The sequence below is a fragment of the Bos mutus genome, chromosome 20, assembly GCF_027580195.1.
Source record: "Bos mutus isolate GX-2022 chromosome 20, NWIPB_WYAK_1.1, whole genome shotgun sequence".
NCBI lineage: Eukaryota > Metazoa > Chordata > Mammalia > Artiodactyla > Bovidae > Bos > Bos mutus.
This window is the reverse complement of record NC_091636.1, coordinates 66,369,675-66,394,083: the sequence shown is the minus strand read 5'-3', so window position 1 is coordinate 66,394,083 and position 24,409 is coordinate 66,369,675. Positions and strand designations below refer to the sequence as shown.

General features: G+C 47.1%; 1 protein-coding gene across 1 annotated transcript in view; it reads left to right on the top strand.

The window, feature by feature from the left end:
- The window catches only part of SRD5A1 (steroid 5 alpha-reductase 1), a 37,490-nt gene that overhangs the window by 1,315 nt on the left and 11,766 nt on the right, over nt 1-24,409 (top strand). Inside the window, exon 2 of the mRNA XM_070357746.1 lies at nt 23,346-23,512. Within this exon, the coding sequence (XP_070213847.1) occupies nt 23,346-23,512 (167 nt within the window). The remainder of the gene's footprint in view (nt 1-23,345; nt 23,513-24,409) is intronic.

The following is a 24,409-nucleotide window of genomic DNA, read 5'->3' as shown; positions in this document are numbered from 1 at the left end:
CACCCACTTCACAGAGCAGTAGAAGAAGTCAGTGCGGGTGTCTCTGAGCCTCTCTTGAATCCCTGGGCAGCTGCATCCCAGTCTGCTTTTAAGTTTTAAGCAGACACTGGGAATGGGCAGTCAGTGTTCCACGAAGTCTTTCTGAGTGCTCTGTACCTGACAGTCCTAGAGAATTCCCATAAGCAAACTCAGTAACAGACTCATCAGTGCATTTCCCAGTCACATCTGACTCTTTGCGACCCCATGGACTGTAGCCCGCAAGGCTCCTCTGTCCATAAATTCTCCAGGCAAGAATACTGGAGTGGGTAGCCATTCCCGTCTCCAGGGAATCTTCCCGACCCAGGGGCTGAACCCAGGTCTCCTGCATTGCGGGCAGATTCTTTACCGTCTGAGCCACCAGGGAAGCCCAAGTTTGCCATAAATCCGTACCAAAGCAGGGAGCCACAGCACCTAAATCTGGCCAATAGTTTCATTCATGAAGAGAGGAAACCTCTACAGCAAGGGTGCCACCCACAGTTGCTCATACTATTGTACACATAGCCCGTGTGATTTGGGGACATTTAAATTTTCCAAACTTTCCAACTTAAGCAAACTCCAGGAGATGGTGAATAACAGGGATGCCTGGTGTTCGGCAGTCCATTGGTTGCAAAGAGTCAGACTTGACTGAGCAACTAAACAATGACAAGTTTTCCAAATAGAAGAGATAAACATCTTCCATTCTACCCAAGCAGCTAATTTATTCAACAGTCATTTGACCTAAGTCAGTGAGCACTGTCGACTAAAAAAAGATGTACAACTTGAGAGTTGCAAGTTAAGTTTTATTTGGGGCAAAATGAAGACTGTGACCTGGGAGGCAGCATCTCAGAGAGCTCTGAGAGACTGCTCCAAAGCGGCAGTGGGGGAAAGTCAATATGTAAGGTTTTGGTGAAGGGGGAGTTCAATGCCATGAAGCACTCATGTTACAAAAGGTTTTTGTTAGTCATGAGGATCTGATGTCACCATGAAGGGATTTAGTGCTTTCTCTAAGATATGAGAAGATGCAAAGATTGAGATCATAAAATCTGTTCCTAAAAACATCCAACTATCTAAAGACCTTTCCCTCTAGATCCTCTGGAGCACAGAGTGCCTCACTCCACCTCGAACTCCTTCAGGGGTTGTTGAAGGTCAACAGCTGTAGCAGCCTGGGGTTCAATTTCCCTGCAGGCAGATGGCAGTGATCTTCGTAAGTGCCAATTTGTAGTTGACACGGCCCTCTTATGGTCATAAATCCAGGCATACATTGAGGGGCATTTCATAACCATTTTGTCCTGCCTTGCTGGGAAGGCTCATTCCCAGTTCTGAAGAAGGTTTTTGCTGATAAGCCACTCAGTGTGCCATTACCGGACTAGATCTTAGCAGTCAAAGACGTCGGGACACCTGTCTTCTAGTTATGGTCCAGGAAAGGATTCCCTCTTGTTGCATGAAAATACCTACAGTTACACTATTACAATCATTGATCGTATATTGAGCTATACATTTGATCAGCTGCTTCAACTCTAATCCTCATTTTCATTGGAGGCTTAGTCATACACCTGGTAATACAAGAAATAATAATCTTGTGAAAGAAGCAAAATGCAAATGGTATAGTTAATAACATTAGTGGAATTAAAAGTAAATAGTTTAGCCATGAACCTCCCGCAGCAAACCAGTTTTCTTTTTTAAAAGATCATCAAGACTAGGGAATGGGTCACTGAAAGCAGAAATCTGACTTTTCATATGGTTCACCAAATGTGTTATTTTAGAGAATTCATCAGGTATAAAAACGTAGGATTCAGTTTGAATTATGGCGCAGGTGCCTCCCTGAAATGCTGTAAGGATGTCAAGGGCCATGCAGTTGTGTAGAACTGCCTTTTTCATCAGAGAGATCTCAGAATTCAGTAGGCTAATAGCCCGATTACTATCATTTAAAGCTTATGAAAGTTGTTAAGGCTTCAGTTCAGTTCAGTTCAGTCGCTCAGTCGTGTCCGACTCTTTTCGATCCCATGAATCGCAGCACTCCAGGCCTCCCTGTCCATCACCAACTCCTGGAGTTCACTCAAACTCATGTCCATTGAGTCGGTGATGCCATCCAGCCATCTCATCCTCTGTCGTCCCCTTCTCCTCCTGCCCCCAATCCCTCCTATCATCAGGGTCTTTTCCAATGAGTCAACTCTTCACATAAGGTGGCCAAAGTATTGGAGTTTCAGCTTTAGCATCAGTCCTTCCAATGAACACCCAGTACTGATCTCCTTTAGGATGGACTGGCTGGACCTCCTTGCAGTCCAAGGGACTCTCAAGAGTCTTCTCCAACACCACAGTTCAAAAGCATCAATTCTTGGTGCTCAGCTTTCTTCACAGTCCAACTCTCACATCCATACATGACCACTGGAAAAACCATGGCCTTGACTAGACGGACATTCATTGGCAAAGTAATATTTCTGCTTTTGAATATGCTATCTAGGTTGGTCATAACTTTCCTTCCAAGGAGTAAGCGTCTTTTAATTTCATGGCTGCAGTCACCATCTGCAGTGATTTTGGAGCCCAAAAACATAAAGTCTGACACTGTTTCCACTGTTTCCCCATCTATTTGCCATGAAGTGATGGAACCAGATGCCATGATCTTCATTTTCTGAATGTTGAGCTTTAAGCCAACTTTTTCACTCTCCACTTTGACTTTCATCAAGAAGCTTTTGAGTTCCTCTTCACTTTCTGCCATAAGGGTGGTGTCATCTGCATATCTGAGGTTATTGATATTTCTCCTGGCAGTCTTGATTCCAGCTTGTGCTTCTTCCAGCCCAGCGTTTCTCATGATGTACTCTGCGTATAAGTTAAATAAGCAGGGTGACAATATACAGCCTTGCTGTGCTCCTTTTCCTATTTGGAACCAGTCTGTTGTACCATGTCCAGTTCTGACTGTTGCTTCCTGACCTGCATATAGGTTTCTCAAGAGGCAATCAGGTGGTCTGGTATTCCTATCTCTTTCAGAATTTCCCACAGTTGATTGTGATCCACACAGTCAAAGGCCTTGGCATAGTCAATAAAGCAGAAATAGATGTTTTTCTGGAACTCTCTTGCTTTTTCCATGATCCAGAGGATGTTGGCAATTTGATCTCTGGTTCTTCTGCCTTTTCTAAAACCAGCTTGAACATTTGGAAGTTCATGGTTCATGTGAACTTCCAAATGTTGGAGAATTTTGAGCATTACTTTACTAGTGTGTGAGATGAGTGCAATTGTGCGGTAGTTTGAGCATTCTTTGGCATTGCCTTTCTTTGGGATTGGAATGAAAACTGACCTTTTCCAGTCCCGTGGCCACTGCTGAGTTTTCCAAATTTGCTGGCATATTGAGTGCAGCACTTTCACAGCATCATCTTTCAGGATTTTAGATATGGCCAATTACATCCTCTAAGGCAATGGCACCCCACTCCAGTACTCTTGCCTGGAAAATCCCATGGATGGAGGAGCCTGGTAGGCTGCAGTCCATGAGGTCACTAAGAGTCGGACACAACTGAGCGACTTCACTTTCACTTTTCACTTTCATGCATTGGAGAAGGAAATGGCAGCCCACTCCAGTGTTCTTGCCTGGAGAATCCCAGGGACAGGGGAGCCTGGTAGGCTGCCATCTATGGGGTCTCACAGAGTCGGACACAATGGAAGCGACTTAGCAGCAGCAGCAGCAGCCCCATTGAAGGCGTGCATGCACACGTGCGCACACACACACAGTAGCTGCTGAACGGTCATACCAGTAGGATACAGATCGGCGACCCACTGGGATCATACCAATGGTAGATTCGTTGGGGTTACCTCTAATTTGTTAACATGTATGACCTTAAGTTCATGGGAATCCCAGGCTACACCTTCGTATTCATCCCTGTAGATGTGATGGCCATAAATTAGTCTGACGAACCCACAGAGTTCCATACCAATCACTCTCTCTAACAGTAATGATAGACATAGTTCATAAAGCGCCCAGTCTTGTTTCAAAATTACTAGGTTGATCATTTTTAGTATGATTTAACCCTTCCCAACATAGAGGGGCTTTTAAACTAAAATGACCATAGCCTGGTATTAACCATAAGGATCCAACCCATAACTGTGAGAGTTTTCCTTTTAATAGATGAGAGGTTAATTTTTTATAGAGACTTAGCTCATCACTCTGACTGAGTTTGAATGACCCTAAGAGAAAACTTAAGTGTATGGCCAGCATCTGCTGGGGCTGCTGCTGCTGCTGCTAAGTTGCTTCCGTTGTGTCTGACTCTGTGCGACCCCAGAGACTGCAGCCCACTAGGCTCCCCCGTCCCTGGGATTCTCCAGGCAAGGACACTGGAGTGGCTAGCATCAGAGCAGATATTATTAAATGGCCATGTGAGAGGATCCCATCTAGTAATATCGTGAATAGATGAAACAGGACTGAACATTCATCTAAAATAAATTTCCTAGTGGGTATCCAGTCAGAGCCCTAGAGAGCAGAAATCCACCAAAGTAACCCAGAAGTACTAGACACAGGTAATTGGCTACAACCCAACAATTGGATTGAGTTTTAAACTAGCATAGACTCATGTCCATGATAGAAAGCATTTGATTGATAGGCATAGGTCCAAGGAATCAAGAAAACGTTATAAATGATCATACAAGTCAGATGAGCATCTTGGTCAAGCTGCCTACTTCTGATGTCCTCTTCTTCTTGCCCTAGTGGAGTGTAATTTCCTCTATTTGAGCATTGTTTTAAGGTGAGTTGGGATTTGCCTGGTGGCAAAGATGGTAAAGTGTCTGCCTGCAATGTGAGAGACCTGGGTTCGATCCCTGGGTCGGGAAGATCCCTGGAGAAGGAAATGGCAACCTACTCCAGTACTCTTGCCTGGAAAATTCCACGGACAGAGGATCCTGGTAGGATATAGTCCATGAGATCACAAAGAGTCAGACACGACTGAGTGACTTCACTTGAACATCACTTGAGGTCAGCAGGCATCTCTATCAACCAGTCCAGCTTAGGGGCTTTTGGAAGTGGGAGTTAACCCAAGAGTCAGTTTCCCTTTGGTTTCACTGGGCATGAGCTAGTTTAGAGTACGTGATAGAAAGGTCCTTCCATCCAGGTTGGAGAAAGTTCCTTAAACTATGTCTTCTTCCAATCTTGGTTGCAGGTCATGCGTGAGGCATCTGATCTTTATCCAAAGACAGATTACTAAGATAAGCTTCAGAAACAAACCTAGAGTGTCCTTTAATAATTCAATTAAATTTTACATTAATATACCCTAACAACAAAGAACTATCCAGAAAGTAAGTCTGAGTAGAAACAGACCTCCATTAACAAGCTGGGATTTAACATTCATTGGAACATCTCTTTCTCCCTAAAATCACCATCATTTTTACCAAATTAACACCTGTTTGTCATATAGGTCTGGTCTCAATAAACTTGGCCTGATGACTTATATAACCATAATTGATCATAGACTTTTTTGCTTTGCTGAGACTTTTATGGAGTCTCAGATTGAACTTTTAAAATAAAACCTTTCAGGGCTAGGAAGAAGAAAAAAGAAGTTGCTCAGTTGTGTCTGACTCTCTGCGACCCCATGGACTATAGCCTACCAGGTTCCACCATCCATGGGATTTTCCAGGCAAGAATACTGGAGTGGGTTGCTATTTCCTTCTCCAGGAGATCTTCTCAGTGCAGGGATTAAACCCGCATCCCCGGCATCGCAGGCAGATACTTTGCCAAAGGCTTATCACAGATTTTGCCTAGTCAGATCATCAGTCGCTCAGTTGTGTCTGACTCTTTGCAACCCCATGAATCGCAGCACGCCAGGCCTCCCTGTCCATCACTAACTCCCGGAGTTCACTGAGACTCACGTCCATGGAGTCAGTGATGCCATCCAGCCATCTCATCCTCTGTCGTCCCCTTCTCCTCCTGCCCCCAGTCCCTCCCAGCATCAGAGTCTTTTCCAATGAGTCAACTCTTCACATGGGGTGGCCAAAGTACTGGAGTTTCAGCTTTAGCATCATTCCTTCCAAAGAAATCCCAGGGCTGATCTCCTTCAGAATGGACTGATTGGATCTCCTTGCAGTCCAAGGGACTCTCAAGAGTCTTCTCCAACACCACAGTTCAAAAGCATCAATTCTTCGGCGCTCAGCCTTCTTCACAGTCCAACTCTCACATCCATACATGACCACAGGAAAAACCATAGCCTTGACTAGACGGACCTTTGTTGGCAAAGTAATGTCTCTGCTTTTCAATATGCTATCTAGTAATAAATGTTTCAAAATCGTATTTTATTTGGAAAATGACTTAGCTATTCAATAGACTTCCAACACTTAGTTAAGTACAATCGTTAGAAGTTCAAGTTACCCCAGTCTGCAGAGACTATTTTAGACAGACATTCCTAAAGCATAATTATTCTTGAGTCTATCTAAAGGTTCATATCTCATTTGCATTTTGAAGAAGTTTTTTGACTTGAGAGAATTTCCTTGCTGACAAACTTGTAACACATATAATAATATTTAACTTCTGTTAAACCTAGGTAAAATGAAAATATGCTGCTTAATGCTAATTACTCTTACACATGTCTACATTATTTAGATCAACAAACAAACATTAATATCAGTTATTTAATGCTGAATATTTCCAAGTTCAAGTGAACCTGAAATTCATTTAGGTTAATTTCTCTTGTGGTAGAATTATTTGAATTGTACACGCCCACTTGTTTTTTTCAAAGCCAATAATATTAAACGTCATTTACACACTGATCTCAGCAATCAGCAATATTATCCAAAATACAAAGATGCACACTGAGGCCTACATTTATCCAAATAAATGGAAAACAAAGTCATGTTTTCCAAACTTAGTTATGAATCAGATATCACGATACAAAACACACTAATTGTAAAAATGGTTGGAGTAAGATTTGAAAAGGCTTTGTTCCCCTTTTTTTCTTTTGGTTTCAGGAATTAGAGATGGTCTAGATAAGTGATCCAGAGAGCTCTGGTCTAAAGGTATGGGAGGAATTATTTCCTCATAGCAAGAATTCTTAGATAACTTTGTTCATCAAGCTTTCTGTGGAGTCTAAAGAATATTGTGAGCACATTGTCAAAAATTGTGTTTTTCTATGATCATAGTTTTATAGCCAAACTTTAGACCAGGTATGCTCAGCTTGGCCCTGATAATAAGGGCCGATTGGTCCCAGCAGGGATTGTGCCTCTGGGGAAGTGGTGGCCTCCATTTGATCAGCCCCAAGCTGTTAATTACGGAGGAAGTGGACAAGAACAGGAGTGCACGATGGACTGAGAGCTCGTCCCAAAGCATCCCGCCAGTCGGGAGACGTCTGTCGCCCCTGCTTTGTTGGGGCTCTGCCAGCCAGCCCAGACTGAGTAAGAAGGGATGTGTGAATCCAACCTGAGTCAGATGGTGGTGGGAGAAACACAAACCACGGGACTTGGGACACGTGCTTGGGAGATGCAAGCCCGAGTAGCTTGGTGGTCGTCTGCCGAGGCCCTGGGCTGGGTTGTGGGCTGACCCTGCCCTAAGGGAGCATTAGCATCATGAAGAACCAGAGCCAGGTGGAGGGGCTTCCCGTGGTCTGTGGGAAGGGGTGTCTGCCTGCATGTTTTTATAATCTTCCTTTAGCACACCTTGTCCGAGGATCCACTGACTCCCTGCTCATTGGTGGGCTTGTAGATGGAGGCAAGACGTTCTCTGAAGACATCGGTGAGGATGAGAGAAACTCTTGTACTTTTGCTAAGTACAAAGGCAGAATCAACAGGATCAACAGGACCTCTGTGGAGGACAGCCGGGGACGGCGGGGCAGGCCTGCCTAGGAACGAGGCAGGGACAGCTGTCAGACAGAGCACACCAAGGCCCTGACCCTGGGGATGGACAAGGATGTTTGTAGGCATTTTTTTTTATCCATGGCAAACCGCGTCATTGTGCCAGTGGCCCTTGCATAGGGTCAGCGCGGAGGTCAGCTGTTGATCTCAGGCCTCTGAGTCCAGAGGGCACTGTCCACACCTTGTCACATCACCTTGGGTTTTGTTTGTATGCAGAGTGTGACCTTTCACCTGCTCACCCCAGGCACATGTGTGCTGGAAATGAGCAACTTTCGGTTATCAGGTCTGCTCAGAGCCTCTCCACGCCAGGGTCCTGGGGTGGTGCCCTCAACCCTGTCTCAGCTCGTGTTCTGCTTTCTGTCAATCCAAGCAGGGACTCAGTGTGACCCGAACCCAGGGCGCCTGTGTCACTGATTCCCACTGGGCAGTCAGTGAGCGACTCACTGCATCATTTCTTCATCAGCCCCTCCGTGTAACGGTAGTCACAAACCCAAGTCCCACTGGAGCGCAAAGCTGTTTATTTGCCACTGGGGCCCCCAGTTACCCCCTTTACCCTAAGGCCACAGAGGAAGGGGGCCAAACACTCCCCACCCTACCCCCAAGTCCCAGAGTGTGGACTCTCAAACACCCACTGCAAGGCATGTGCTCAGCCAGGTCTGTGACCCGGTGGGATCGTGGTTCTGTTGTCATCCCTCATGGTAGCACCTCAAAGCATGTCACCTGCTTGAGGTTCAGCTTCCCTCCTGCTGGAATCCATCAGTGACCTGGGGAAAGCCTTGGTCAGCCTCTCTTTTAAATGTGTCATAAGGGAATTCCAGGGATTCCCTGGTGGCTGAGACGGTTAAGAATCCACTTGCAACGCAGAAGACCTGGGTTCAATCCCTGGGTCGGGAAGATCCACTGGAGAAGGAAATGGCAACCCACTCCAGTATTCTGGCCTTGGAAATCCCATGGACAGAGGAGCCTGGTTAGCTACAGTCCACAGGGTCGCAAAGAGTCGGACACTGAGCAGCCAACACTCAACACACAAGGGGCTTCCCAGATGGCACTAGTGGTAAAGAACTCGGCTGCCAACGTAGGAAACAAGGTTTGATCCCTGGGTCCAGAAGGTCCCTTGGAGAAGGAAATGACAACCAGTTCTAGGATTCTTACCTGGATAATCCCATGAACTTCTCTGATAGCTTTGCTTGCAATGCAGGAGACCTGGGTTTGATTCCTGGATTGGGAAGAACTGCTGGAGAAGGGATAGGCTACCCACTGCAGTATTCTTGGGCTTCCCTTGTGGCTCAGCTTCCACTGTACAATCATAAGGGATTTGAATCAGGTCATACCTGAATGGTCTAGTGGTTTTCCCTACTTTCTTCAATTTAAGTCTGAATTTGGCAATAAGGAGTTCATGATCTGAGCCACAGTCAGCTCCCGGTGTTGTTTTTGCTGACTGTATAGATCTTTTCCATCTTTGGCTGCAAAGAATATAGTCAGTCCGATTCCAGCATTGGCCATTTGGTGATGTCCGTGTGTAGAGTCTTCTCTTGTGTTGTTGGAAGAAGGTGTTTGCTATGATTAGTGCGTTCTCTTGGCAAAACTCTATTAGCCTTAGCCCTGATTCCTTCTCTACTCCAAGGCCAAATTTGCCTGTTACTCCAAGTGTTTCTTGACTTCCTACTTTTGCATTCCAGTCCCTTATAATGAAAAGGACATCTTTTTTGGGTGTTAGTTCTAGAAGGTCTTGTAGGTCTTCAGAACCATTTAACTTGAATTTCTTCAGCATTACTGGTTGGGGCATAGACTTGGATTACTGTGATATTGAATGATTTGCTTTGGAAATGAACAGAGATCATTCTGTCGTTTTTGAGATTGTATCCAAGTACTGCATTTCGGACTCTTTTGTTGACCATGATGGCTACTCCATTTCTTCTGAGGGATTCTTGCCCACAGTAGTAGATATAATGGTCATCTGAGTTAAATTTACCCATTGCAGTCTATTTTAGTTCGCTGATTCCTAAAATGTTGACATTCACTCCTGCCATCTCCTGTTTGACCACTTCCAATTTGCCTTGATTCATGGACCTAACGTTCCAGGTTCCTATGCAGTGTTGCTCTTTACAGCATCGGATCTTGCTTCTATCACCAGTCACATCCACAACTGGGTGTTGTTTTTCACTTTGGCTCTGTCTCTTCATTCCTTCTGGAGTTATTTCTCCACTGACCTCCAGCAGCATATTGGGCACCTACCGCCCTGGGGAGTTCATCTTTCAGTGTCCTATCTTTTTGGCTTTTCATACTGTTCATGGTTTACCATCCCCTTCTCCACTGGACCACGTTTTGTCAGAACTTCCACCATGACCTGTCCCTCTTGGGTGGCCCCAGAGGGCATGGCTTAGTTTCATTGAGGTGGACAAGGCTGTGGTCCATGTGATCAGATCGGTTAGCTTCCTGTGGTTGTGGTTTTCAGTCTGTCTGCCCTCTGATGGAGAAGGATAAGAGGCTGATGGAAGCTCCCTGATGGGAGAGACTGACTGAGGGGGAAACTGGGTCTTGTTCTGATGGGCAGGGCCATGCTCAGTAAATCTTTAATCCCATGTTCTGTTGATGGGAGGGGCTGTGTTCCCTCCCTGTTCTTTGACCAACCTTTGGTGGAGGTAATGAAGACAGTGGTGACCTCCTTCAAAAGGTCCCATGATGCACTGCTGCACTCAGTGCCCCCGACCCTGCAGCAGGCCACCACCAACCCACGCCTCCGCCAGAGACTCCTGCAAAGTCTGGGTCAGTCTCTTGTGAGGTCACTGTTCCTTTCTCTTGGGTCCTGTTGTGTACAAGCTTTTCCCTTATGCAGTGGAAGTGACAAATAGATTCGAAGGATTAGATCTGATAGACAGAGTGCCTGAGGAACTATGGACAGAGGTTCATGACATTGTACAGGAGGCGGTGATCAAGACCATTCTCAAGAAAAAGACATGCAAAAAGGCAAAATGGTTGTCTGAGGAGGCCTTACAAACAGCTATGAAAAGAAGAGAAGCAAAAGGCAAAAGAGAGAAGGAAAGATATACCCATTTGAATGCAGAGTTCCAAAGAATAGCCAGGAGAGATAAGAAAGCCTTCCTCAGTGATGAATGCAAAGAAATAGAGGAAAGCAATAGAATGGGAAAGACTAGAGACCTCTTCAAGAAAATTAGAGATACCAAGGGAACATTTCATGCAAAGATGGGCACAATGAAGGACAGAAATGGTATGGACCTAACAGAAGCAGAAGATATTAAGAAGAGGTGGCAAGAATACACAGAAGAACCATACAAGAGAGCTTCAAGACCCAGATAATCATGATGGGGTGGTCACTCACCTAGAGCCAGACATCTTGAATGCAAAGTCAAGTGGGCCATAGGAAGCATCACTACAAACAAAGCTAGTGGAGGTGATGGAATTCCAGTTGAGCTATTTCAAATCCTAAAAGATGATGCTGTGACAACGGCTCCACGCAATATGCCAGCAAATTTGGAAAACTCAGCAGTGGCCACAGGACTGAAAAAGGTCCATTTTCATTCCAATCCTAAACAAAGGCAATGTCAAAGAATGCTCAAACTACTGCACAACTGCACTCATCTCACAAGCTAGCAAAGTAATGCTCAAAATTGTCCAAGCAAGGCTTCAATAGTACATGAACCGTGAACTTCCAGATGTTCAAGCTGGATTTAGAAAAGGCAGAGGAACCAGAGATCAAATTGTCAACATCCGTTGGATCATCGAAAAAACAAGAGAATACCAGAAGAACATCTACTGCCCTACTGACTGCTCCAAAGCAGTCAGTGTGGATCACAACTGATTCTGTGGATCACAACCAACTGTGAAAATTCTTAAAGCAATGGGAATACCAGATACCTGACCTACCTCCTGAGAAATCTATATACAGGTCAGGAAGCAACAGTTAGAACTGGACATGGAACAACAGACTGATTCCAAATAGGGAAAGGAGTACATCAAGGCTGTATATTGTCACCCTGCTTATTTAACTTATATGCAAAATACATCATGAGAAATGCTGGACTGGATGAAGCACAAGCTGGAATCAAGATTGCTGGGAGAAATATCAATAACCTCAGATATACAGATGACACCACCTTTATGGCAGAAAGTGAAGAGGAACTAAAGAGCCTCTTGATGAAAGTGAAAGAGGAGAGTGAAAAAGTTGGTATAAAACTCAACATTCAGAAACTAAGACTATGGCATCTGATCCCATTACTTCATGGTAAATAGATGGGGAAATAGTGAGAGACTTTATTTTTCTGGGCTCCAAAATCACTGCAGATGATGACTGCAGCCATGAAATTAAAAGATGCTTGCTCCTTGAAAGAAAAGTTATGATCAACCAAGACAGCATGTTAAAAAGCAGAGACTTTACTTTGCCAACAAAGGTCCGTCTAGTCAAAGCTATGGTTTTTCCAGTAGTCGTATATGGATGTGAGAGTTGGACTGTAAAGGAAGCTGAGCACAGAAGAATTGATGCTTTTGAACTGTGGTGTTGGAGAAGACTCTTGTTCAGTTTTCTTGCTATAAAAAATAACGCAATCATTCAGCAAATGATTTGACCCTCGAAATAGAAGCAATTGGACATCATCTCCCAGGGCAGCTTCTAAGGTAACTAACCCAAGTTTGAGGAACACTTAAGTAGCCAACTTGGGTGATCTGGCAGTACCTTAGGTAATGGTGGGCTTCCTCCGTGGCTCAGTGACGGGAAATCCGCCTGCAACACTGGAGACACAGGTTCAATTCCTGGGTCAGGAAGATACCCTGGAGGAGTAGATGGCAACCCACTCCAGTATTCTTGCCTGGAGGATCCCAGGAACAGAGGAGCCTGCTGGGCTACGGTCCACGGGCCATAAAGTCAGACATGACTGAGCATGCATCTACTTATCTACTTACTAGGAAATGGCAGATCTAACCATTTTCAAATGTTTAAATGAGAATTGTTGTTAATTTTAATAATTACTGGCTTCACTTCTTTCTCAACAATCTGACATCACTGTAATCTACAACACTTCTAGATTTGGATCAGTTCCTTTTGCTTATCCTTCCTTCTGTAAAAAGAAAGGAATTTAGTGATTACAGTGATTAAACTGCAATAAAGCTACATACTTAAACAAGGATTTTGCCCTTTCAAGGTGAGGCTGCAAACACAAAGAATACTGTGCTGTCGGTCACTCTGTGAAAATCGAAAATGAAGTCGCTCAGTCGTGTCCAACTCTTTGCAACCCCGTGGACTGTAGCCCACCAGGCTCCTCCGTCCATGAGATTCTCCAGGCAAGAATACTAGAGTGGGTTGCCATTTCCTTCTCCAGGGGATCTTTCTGACCCAGGGATCGAACCCAGGTCTTTCGCATTGCAGGCAGACGCTTTAACCTCTGAGCCACCAGGGAAGCAGTCTGGGCCAAGACTGGATTCGGATTCTTCGAAGTTTTCTTGAAATGCTGCTTTTAATAACAGATAGTATGAGTTTTCTAGTAGCAGAAAGTGAAGAGGAAATAGAGTCTCTTGATATGGGTGAAAGAGGAAAGTGAAAAAGCTAGCTTAAAACTCAACGTTCAAAAAACTAAGATCATGGTATCTGGTCCCATCAGTTCATGGCAAATAGATGGAGAAAAGGGGGACACAGTGACAAATTTTTTCTTGGGCTCCAAAATCACTGTGGATGGGGACTGTAGCCATGAAATTAAAAGACACCTGCTCCTTGGAAGGAAAGCTATGACAAACCTAGACAGCATATTAAAAAGCAGAGATGTCACTTGGTCAACAAAATGTTCATATAGTCAAAGCTATGGTTTTTCCAGTAGTCACTTAGGGATGTGGGAGTTGGACCATAAAGAAGGCTGAGCACTTAAGAATTGATGCTTTTGAACTGTGGTATTGGAGAAGACTCCTGAGAGTCCCTTGGATTGCAAGGAGATCAAACCAGTCACTCTGTACTTTGGCATAAAAGTTTTCCACACGGCAAAGGCTGAAGATCTGGTGTGCCCTTCTCGTTCTCCAGTTTTCTGCTGTGTTCTCATTTTATACGTGCCTTGTTCTTGCATGCATGCTTAGTCACTCAGTCATGTCTGAGTCTTTGTGACCCTATGGACTGTAGCCCACAGGCTCCTCTGTCTTTTTTTAGGATCTTTTTTTAATTTAAGTCATTCAGTCCTATCCGACTCTTTGCAACCCCATGAACTCTCCAGGCCAGAATACTGGAGCCTTTCCCTTCTCCAGGGGATCTTCCCAACCCAGGGATCGAACCCAGGTCTCCTGCACTGCAGGCGGACTCTTTACCAGCTGAGCCACAGTTCAGTTCAGTCACTCAGTCATGTCTGACTCCTTGCGACCCCATGGACTGCAGCATGCCACACTTCCCTATCCATCACCGACTCCCGGAGTTTACCCAAACCCATGTCCATTGAGTTGGTGATGCCATCCAGCCTCTGTCGTCCCCTTCTCCTCCCGCCTTCAGTCTTTCCCAGCATCAGGGTCTTTTCCAATGAGTCACTTCTTCACATCAGGTGGCACAAGTATTGGAGCTTCAGCTTCAGCATCAGTCCTTCCAATGAATATTCAGGCTGATCTCCTTTAGGATGGACTGGTTGGATCTCCTTGCAGTTCAAGGGGCTCTCAAGAGTCTTCTCCAACACCACAGTTCAAAAGCATCAATTCTTCAGCGCTCAGCTTTCTTTATATGAGCTGTTGGTTTCAATGATATTGTGTTGGTTTCCACCAAACATCAGCATGAATCAGCCGTGGGTAGCATATGTCCCCTCCTCCTTGAACCTCCCTCCCACCTCTCCTCATCCCACCCCTCTTGGTTGTCACAGAGCCCCAGTTTGAGTTCCCTGAGTCACACAGCAAGTTCCCATGGGCTGTGTATTTTACACATGGCAGTGTACATGTATCCGCGTTACTCTCTGCACGCAGCCCGCCCTCTCCTGCCCCCACCCCCGTCCCGTCTGTAATTCTGTTCTCTGTATCTGTGTCTCCACTGCTGCCTTTGATTTTGCCCGAGTCTTTCAGGTTCCAAGAAATCAGATTTCTCCTTGCCACTCATCAGGTCTCTTCTGAATGTATTAGGGATCAGGGCTTAAAATACATGTCTACGTATTGTGTGCAGGAGAACCTGTGGTTGAGACACATGCTCCTTGTGGAAAACTTACATAAAGTGCGGAAGAATTTAAGGAAACAAAAGTAAACCCACCTAGAATTCCACCCCTCGGATAACACTGGTAGTATTTTGAAATATCTCTTTCCCATCCCCGCCACTGTTTTTTTTTAAATATAGACCATTTTATTTTAAGTCTTTGTTGACTTTGCTACACTGTCTCTTCTGTTTTATGTTTTGGGTTTTTTGCCCCCAGGCATGTGGGATCTTAGTTCCCCGACCAGGGATCAAACCTGCACCCTTTGCATTAGAAAGTGAGGTCATAATCACTGGGTCACCAGGGAAGTCCCTCCTTCATTGTTTTTTTATAAGTTTTGGATCATTTTTTCTCAAGTAGTCATGATAACAACACGGATATATAAGCACACAAAATCTTATATCCCGCTTCCATCAATTCGCATAAGTACTGTCCTAGCTTAGTAGAAATATAAAGAAATAAAGATGACTTCTAAAGCCTAATGTGCTGCAGCATGAGTAGACAGAGACAGCCCTGCCTGGTCCGGCTCCTGGCTGGCCCCTTGGGATGCGGTGGCTGACACACCAGGGATGTTGCCGTGGAGGGGGCCACCTCCTGCTGTCTCCCTCCATCATCACCCAGGAGAGAGTTCCGCCATGTTCCCCTGAGCCTCTGGTCCTCATCTTTTCATCAGGTTAAGAGTAATGGTTCTGACATGTTAAAAAAGGCATCTGTAGGATTAGGGATTATGGAGACCATTCTGTCAGAAACTATGAGAACTCCTCTTCTGCTAAGTGTGTAAACTCACCCCCAAAAGGAGGTGGACTGCAAGCTGCCCCGAGCCATCAAAGCACCACGGAGATTCCAGCATCTCAGAGATTTAGGTTTACCTGGTCATCAAGCATGCCCGTGTTCCTGATTGCCTTACAAACACCAACTTTATGGAAAGGCCATATTCTTTCTTGACAAGGAACAGAAAGAAAGTGAGCAAGCTGTAACACAATGAGGAACGAAGTGTCAGGTGTAATCCCACACCCCTCCTGATGATGCAGGAAACAGGATTTCTTCCTAGCTCCTCAGGACCTGGCGGTTGTGTATGCAGAAGAGGAAATGGCTTTATACCCTGGTTTCTCCAAAGATGCGCTTCATGGTTTCTCAAGAGATGATTTCTGTGCTAAGGAATTTTCAGTCTCTGACTTACGCCTGTTTTCCAGGAGGGGTGCTGTTCGTGTCCCAAAGGCAATGGTGAGAGCAAGGTGGTGTGTGAGATTGTTTGAACACAAACACGCTCCATAACAAGGGGACCTAGGTTCCAGACCTGGCTCCTGGCAGGAGCTGTGTCTGCCCAGCAGAGGCGCTCGCCTCCCCTCCTGTCTGAGCCTGGACCTTCCCCTGGATAAACAGCTGGGGTCACCGCCAACTTTGAGCTGCTCTTGTCCCTCCAAAGTCTGGAGGGAGGTTCAGGAAAAGCCGTGTCCAGAGGCTGCCCCTTTGGCCCAAGGCAAAGGAAAACGCTGCTGACAGCAGCTGCATGGCTTTCCAAGGAAAAGGAAATAACCCAGAAGGAGAAAGACTACCCAGAAGATGCCAGGAGTGGGCAGGGCGCTCCCCTCTGGAAGGCGTGTCGCATCTGAGTGTCCAGATGCTGAAGACCCAGGCCTCGGCCTGTGAGCCGGGGCGGCCAGTCCCGGGGTCATTCTCAGCCTCTGGGGAAGGAGAGGGTGGGGAGGACAATCTCAGCTCCCTGCTGGAGGTCTGTGGGCCTGGGTGGCATTGCTTGGGACAGTTTGTTCCAACCTCCTGGTTTTGTGGACATCAGGGTCCCTGCTGAGCCCTCCAAGGACAGAGAGCAACAGAAGAGACTGTCAGCCTAAGGCCCTGTCTCCAGTCCTGGCCCCTTTCGTGACATCTCACGTGAGACCAAAGAGAGAGAAATCCCCTCCCCAGGTCGTTTGTGACCGGCTCCCACAGGCACAGAGGTCAGGGCACCCTTCCAGGCCATCCGGGGAACAGGACAGGTGTGTGCAGTCTCCACCGGCCACCGGCCAGCCCCAGACCGCAGTGGCTGTCCGAAACCCAAGTGCTGGGGCCACAGGCAAGAGTGCTTTCTAAGAAAACCCAGTTAACATGTCCAGATTAGATCTGCTGTTGTGATCTGGACTAAGGACTATGAACTTCCCTGGAAAGGGCCAAGTGTGTCTGCCCAGCTTTCTGGCCCAAAGGGCAAAGGAAGATCCTTGGTGTCGGAATTGGTAACTGAAGAGGAAACAGACGTTCACAGAAATTGTGTCGAGAGAATTCAAAATATAATAACACCTCAATGCAGTTTTGGTAATAGAGGTGTAATGAGAAGAATGGGATTCTTTTTTGTTGTTGCTGGGGAATAAAATTTAACTCGTGGCTTCCCTGGAGGCTCAGTGGTAAAGAATCCACTAGCAATGCAGGTGAGGGATCAATCCCTGGGTGGGGAAGGTCCTCTGGAGAAGGAAATGGCCACCCACTCCAGTACTCTTACCTGGGAAATCCCAAGGACAGAGGAGCCTGGCAGGCTGCAGTCCATGGGGCCACGAACAGTCAGACATGACTTAGTGACTAAACAACAATAACAACAACAAATTGGTGGCATAAGAAAGTGAAAGTGTTAGTTGCCCAACTGTGTCCAACTCTTTGCAACCCCATGGACTGTAGCCCACCAGGCTCCTCCGTCCATGGAATTCTCCAGGCAGGAATACTGGAGTGGGTTGTCAGTCACTTCTTCAGAGGATCTTCCCAAGCCAGGGATCAAATCCGGGTCTCCCACATTGCAGGCAGATTCTTTACTGTCTGAGCCACCAGGGAAGCTGGTATAAGAAATGGCTTAAAGGCCTTCAATTTTCACAAGCTTTGTAAATTTGTACCTTGTCTATCGCACACATTTTTACCACCGTGAGTTACAGATTCCCGCACAGATTGCACTGCACTGAGCCAGTCGGTTGCTCAACTTCTTTGGAAGGAGCCTCACCTTTAGTTGTTCCCCACAGACTGTATGCAGCAGCCTACCCCAGCCTTTTCAGCATCACGGACCAGTTCCATGAAGGACGGTTTCTTGGCAGACCGGGATGATTCAAGCACAGTAGGGCTCAAGCTATTATGAGAATCTAAAGGCACCGCTGTGGAGAAGGCGATGGCGCCCCACTCCAGCACTCTTGCCTGGGAAATCCCATAGACGGAGGAGCCTGGTAGGCTGCAGTCCATGGGATCACGAAGACTCGGACATGACTTCACTTTCACTTTGCACTTTCATGTATTGGAGGAGGTCATGGCAGCCCACTCCAGTATTCTCGCCTGGAGAATCCCACGGCCAGGGAGCCTGGCGGGGCTACACAGTCCGTGGGGTCGCACAGAGTCGGACACAGCTGAGCACGCACGTGCACGCTATAACAAAACAGCCCACGCTCCACTTAGCGTCAAAGCGCGAATTGCCCAACAGCGTTCCTCGTTCTGACGCGGTGGGCGGGTTTGCAGACCCCGGCACCACGTGACAGAACACCGAGCTCAGCGAGCCCTGTGCAAAGAGATGAGATCGCCACACGCATGGCCTGTCGCGCCCCCGAACTCCCTCCAGGCAAGACGTTAACAGAGGCCCGTGGCCGCCTTCCAGGACAGCTTTATTTACGGACACTGAAATCTGAATTTTGTACGATTTTCATGTGTCATGGAATAGTCTTTTGATTCCTCCCCGCACCCCGCCGCCCACCCAACACACACACTATTTACAAATGTAAAAAGCGTTCTTAGCTCCCAGGCTGTAGACAGCGGGTGGAGGTCTGGACTCAGCCCGGCGGCTGTGTTTGCCGACACCTGATCCACACTCACACTGGTGTCACAGAACGTCAGTGACCCAGGAGACCGGTCAGGAAGGCTAAACGAGGCAGCTCTGGGCTCCACCTTTACGGCGTGCCAGCCAGTAGCTCAGACGGTAAAGCGTCCGCCTCCAATGCAGGAGACCAGGGTTCGATCCCTGGGTCGGGGAGATCCCCTGGAGAAGGAAATAGCCACCTACTCTAGTATTCTTGCCTGGAGAATCCCATGGACAGAGGAGCCTGGTGGGCTATAGTCCGTGGGATCGGAAAGAGTCAGACACAACTGAGAGCTAACACACACACAGCCGGTGTTTGCCCATGCAGAATTGGAAACCAGAGGGGAGAAATCTTCAGGTTACAGAAAGTTACAGAGGTCTTCACCTCCGCAGTGTTTCCTCAGACTTGGCCCTTCAGCATTGCATACGTTTATAACCTAGAGATATGTGGCGACTAACCTAGAAATTTGCCTTCAACTGTAGTTTGTTTTTTTTTTTTTGGCCTGACCACGCTGCATGCGAGATTTTAGTCCCCTACCCAGGGATTGAACCCGTGCCGCCTGCAGTGGAAGGTGAAGTCTTAACAATTGGACTTCCAGGGAAGGCCCCTTCAACCACCTTTTGCTGCTGCTGCTAAGTCGCTTCAGTCGTGTCCGACTCTGTGTGACCCCATAGAGGGCAGCCCAGCAGGCTCCGCCATCCCTGGGATTCTCCAGGCAAGAACACTGGAGTCGATTGCCATTTCCTTCTCAACCACTTTTTAGGACCTGGTTTTTCTACTCTGAGCTTCCTGGGTTTTTTTCCTCCACTTCAGATCGTGCATCCCTGTTAGCCCATGTTGAACTCTGTGTGGATTCTGCTCAGGTCAGCCATCCCAGACTCTCAGGACCTGAGCACTCTGCATTTCTGCGGGCATGTTTCTAAACCCAGCCCACACCCCCTGCATGCCCCACCAGTCTTATTTCCTGCTCACTTTTCTTCCCTCATGTTTCTCCAAACTTGGAATTCTAGTATTTTCTCAGTTGGTCCTGCAGTTTCTTTCCTGGAAAATTCCTTGAGACCGTAGCTTCCCGAGAAGTTTGTTTTCCCCAACTTTCTCACCATACAGTCCCCTTCCTGCTTTCCCAAGGCTCGGGAATCCCCTGAGCTGACTTGGGGAATGAGATCGCTTATTCCTGGTGCTTCTCAAGTCTGGGCCCTCGGGGACAGGCTGAGAACCGGTCTGTCTTGTCATCAGCCGCTTCCTCTGGCTCTAACACAGGGCCCTCTGCCCTGGCTGAGAATCTGGGGGGAGCAGAAAGGTGCCATGGCAACAGTGCCCGGTCGCGACCCCTCAGAACCCCTGCCTGTTTCTGAGGGAGCCTGTGCCGGGACCCCCAGTCAAGACCCAGCCCTGGTCTTGCAGTGTCGCTGTTTGCATTCGCCTGCGTCCCAGTGCCAGTCAACTTGTACCAGCGTCAGCCCGGGTAGGAGCCACGGTTCCCCGACGCAGAGGGAAATGGCTCTTCTTTCTGTGTACCGCACAGCACGTGGGCTGCCCCCGCGGCTCAGCGGTAAAGAATCTGCCTGCAAATGCAGGAGATGTGGGTTTGAGCCCTGGGATGGGAAGATTCCCTGAGGAGGAAGTGGCAGCCCGCTCCAGCCTTCTTGCCTGGAGAATTCCATGGACAGAGGAGCCTGCAGAGAGCGTCAAAAAGAGTTGGATACAGTTGAGCACACATGTACCTTGGGACATAGCGTGTGGATTCTTATTACCCACCCAGGGAGCGAACCTGCACCCCCCTGCGTTGGAAACGTAGAGTTGTTATCACTGGGCCACCAGGAAAGTCCCTCCCTGTTCTTTTTGAGGGGCTTGTGAAGGGGGCGACAGAGGACCAGATGGTTGGATGACATCACCGACTCAGTGGACGTGAGTTTGAGTAAACTGTGGGAGTTGGTGACGGACAGGGAGGCCTGGCGTGCTGCCGTCTGTGGGGTCACAAAGAGCGGCTGAGCTGTCAGCACTGTGGTTTCCAGGCAAATAGCTGCCCCACTCGTGGTGTCATCGCCTGATGGATGCTTCCCGTCCAGCTCTTGCTTTGCCCTAAACTTACACAAGGTCTCTGGGGGAAGTGGCTGAACAAGATGAGAACCTGCTTGTGATTCCTGGGAAAGCTCTCCCGAGATGCTGAGTGAAACTGTTGGGGAGAGAATGCCTTGAGGATGTGACTTCGCAGTACTGTTATTGTGCTCTGACTGTTAACAGTCGTTTGTGTTTTTACCCTGGAGCAGAGGGCCAAAACGGAAACTATAAGTGTGCACATTTTCCCGTTTTAAGCTGTCATTTACGTAAATCAACTTCCATTTGATCAGTTTTGGTGACTGGATCCGGTTGTGTGGTCATCACCACAACCCAGAGGTATAGGACGTCGCATCCCCATATGTGCCCTTTGTGCTTCTTTGCTGCTGATCCCTTCCCCTGGCTCTAGTTTTGGCTTTTCTAGAATTCCTTGCATCTGAATTCTTTTTCCTTGATAGAGGGATTAAAGTTGTCACTTTCTTCTTTGGTCAGTTTTGGTCACCTTTGTCTTTTAAGAATTTTGTCTGCTTCATCCGTGTTGTCAAATTTGTTGGCATAAAGCTGTTGAAATCGTTTCTTATTATCGTCTTAAGGGCTATAGGCTATGTAGTGATGACCCCCTTTTAAATATATGACGCATTGATTTTAAAGAGAAAATTCACACACAACATAAAGTTTTACATCTTGTTTTTTTCCTATATTTCTAGCTTCTTGTCCTTTTAATTTCTGTCTTTAAACTTCTACTGATGTACACTAAGGGCTTCCCAGGTGGCGCAGTGGTAAAGAATCCTCTTGCGAATGCAGGAGGCACAGGAGACAAGGGTTCGATCCCTGGGAAGGGAAGATCCCCTGGAGAAGGAAATGGCAACCCACTCCAGCATTCTTATCTGGGAATGCTATGGACAGAAGAGCCTTGTGGGCTGCAGTCCACGGGGTTGCAAAGACTCGGATACAACTGAGCAGCTAAGCAACAGTGTCCACCTAAACCAAGGCAGTACAACCAGAGAGCACAGAATCCACTGCAGTGCAGGAGACCCAGGCTCCACCCCTGCGTCAGGAAGATCCCATGGAGAAGGAAATAGCAACCCACTCCAGCATGCCTGCCTGGAGAATCCCACGGACAGAGGAGCCTGGAGGGCTGCAGCCCATGGGATCACAAAGAGTCAGACGGGGCTGAGCAACCCTAAGACTGTTGTTCAGTCATTAAGTCACGTCTGACTCTTTATGACCCCATGGACTGCAGCACGCCAGGCTTCCCTGTCCTTCACTATCTCCCTGAGCTTGCTCAGACTCATGTCCACTGAGTCAGTGATACCATCCAACCATCTCGTCCTCCCCTTCTCCTCCTGCCCTCAATCTTTCCCAGCATCACAATCTTTTCCAGTGAGTCAGCTCTTCGTATCAGGTGGCCAAAGTGTACTTAAACTCAGCCACTCACTAGCCCATGACCTTAAGCAGATGACTGGGGCATGCTGAGTCTTAACCGTGTCCTCTGTCAAGTGTGGTGACAGTGACTCTGTGCAGGGAGCTGGGAGGCCTTGCCCGTGGTGGGCACTAGGGAGATGACAGCCATCGCCATGGTGACAGATAAAGTAACGGTGGCCCTCAAATTCAAACACCTTGGACCAGACTGAGTCACTGGTGTCAGGAGGATGGGACCTTCCGTTCTCTCTCATTCCGTGCATCTGTTTCACACTCTGTATAACTAGAACCCTGAACTTTTGCACAGTGGTGTACATTATTGAAACACAGTTAATTCTTTAACTAGAAATTCTGCTTTCAACAGATATAGTACATCTGTGCAAGTATTCCTAAGAATGACTTTTATATAAAAATCAAGATTAAAAATCCAAGGCACTTAAAGCAGAGCTTCTCAATCTGTTTCTCATTATAGCACACAAGGTACATGACACATATAATCTGACAAGAAGGCTCCCTGGGAAGACATAGCTGTTTCGGAGCACTGGCCTCCCCAGATCCTGCCCCGATCAGCTGGAGGGCTTAGGCAGCACTGCTCTGGCACACCTGTAATTCGGTGCTGAGCTCCTCTAGTTGGAAAACTCTGCAAGACATCTGGGACAATTAGAGATAATAGTAATAGAATAGCCAGTAAGTGAAAGGCGCTCAGTCATGTCCCACTGTTTGCGATCCCATGGATTGTAGCCTGCCAGGCTCCTCTGTCCATGGGATTCTCCAGGCAAGAGTACTGGAGTGGGTTGCTATGCCCTCCTCCAGGGGATCTTCCCAACCCAGGGATCGAACCCTGGTCTCCTGCATTGCAGGTAGATTTTTCACCGTCTGAGCCACCATGGAAGCCCAAGAGCCAGTTGAGGAAATATCTAATCGTTGCTGCAAGAAGAAAATAAAGAAAATCTTCATGCTTAAAAAGAAAAAAAAAAGTTTAAGACATTAAAGGAGAATTGCTGACATTAGATTCTTTATCATTGTTGCTTTAAAAAATATACATTTCTTGTCTCTGAAGGAGCTTGGTTTTCCCATTTCTGATCCGAGGAGGGAAGCCCATGCCGCTGTATGCCTTCCTATTGGCGTTCATCTTCTGCACCTATAACGGCTACCTGCAGAGCAGGTACCTGAGTCAGTACGCAGTGTACGCGGACGACTGGCTCAGCGACCCCCGGTTTCTAACAGGTGAGTGTCCTCAGTGACGCCTCCCGTCCCTGTGACCTTCAGCTCGGTGTTCACCTTCTGGTAGGGTCCAGTTAGAAAGCACACGCGTCTTGAGAGAACAGAGAGTCTGTGAAGGCCCCTTGACCTAGGCCAGGGGGCTGAGCGCTGGCGGGATGGAGGGTCAGGCTGTCCCCGTGACGCAGGCGCCCTGCTCTCTCACCCACTCAAGCGCCGAAAGCACAGATACCTGTTCTTAAGGTGACCTAAAAATAGCAACAAGCTGCAGCAGACTGAGCAAGGCACTGAGACTGAGGCCACTTGGGCACTAACAGGCCGTGTAATCTAAGACTGTCATCAAACCTCCTACAGTTTCTTCTGGAAAGCGAGAGAAAGTCGGTCATCTTCAGCGAGACAGTTAGACTTTAAACTCTGAGGTTTATGAGGTTTTTGAAAATTTTTTTTATTTTTATCAGTTAATATAAAGTAGCACATTTTCCAGGCTTCCCTGGTGGTGGCTCAGACAGTAACGAATCTTCCCACAATGCAGGAGACCCGGGTTCCATCCCAGGGTCAGGAAGATTCCCTGGAGGGAGGAATGGCAATCTGTGCCAGTATTCTTGCCTGGAGAATCCCATGGACAGAGGCCCTGGCGGACCACAGTCCTTGGGGTCGCAGAGTCAGACACAGCTGAGCGACTAACACTTTGACTTTCCTAGTACATTTTCCAGTTCTAATTATAACCTTACAATTTCTAAAAACAAAAATGGTAAAAAAAAAGTCATCAAAAATATTTGCAAGGATGTTAAAAATATGTACTTTGGGGGCTCTTGTCTATAAGGAAAGTTCTATATGCTTACCCTCCTAATGTTTAGAAATTCTAGCACATTCAGTTATAGCTTTCTCCCAAGGTAGCTAGTG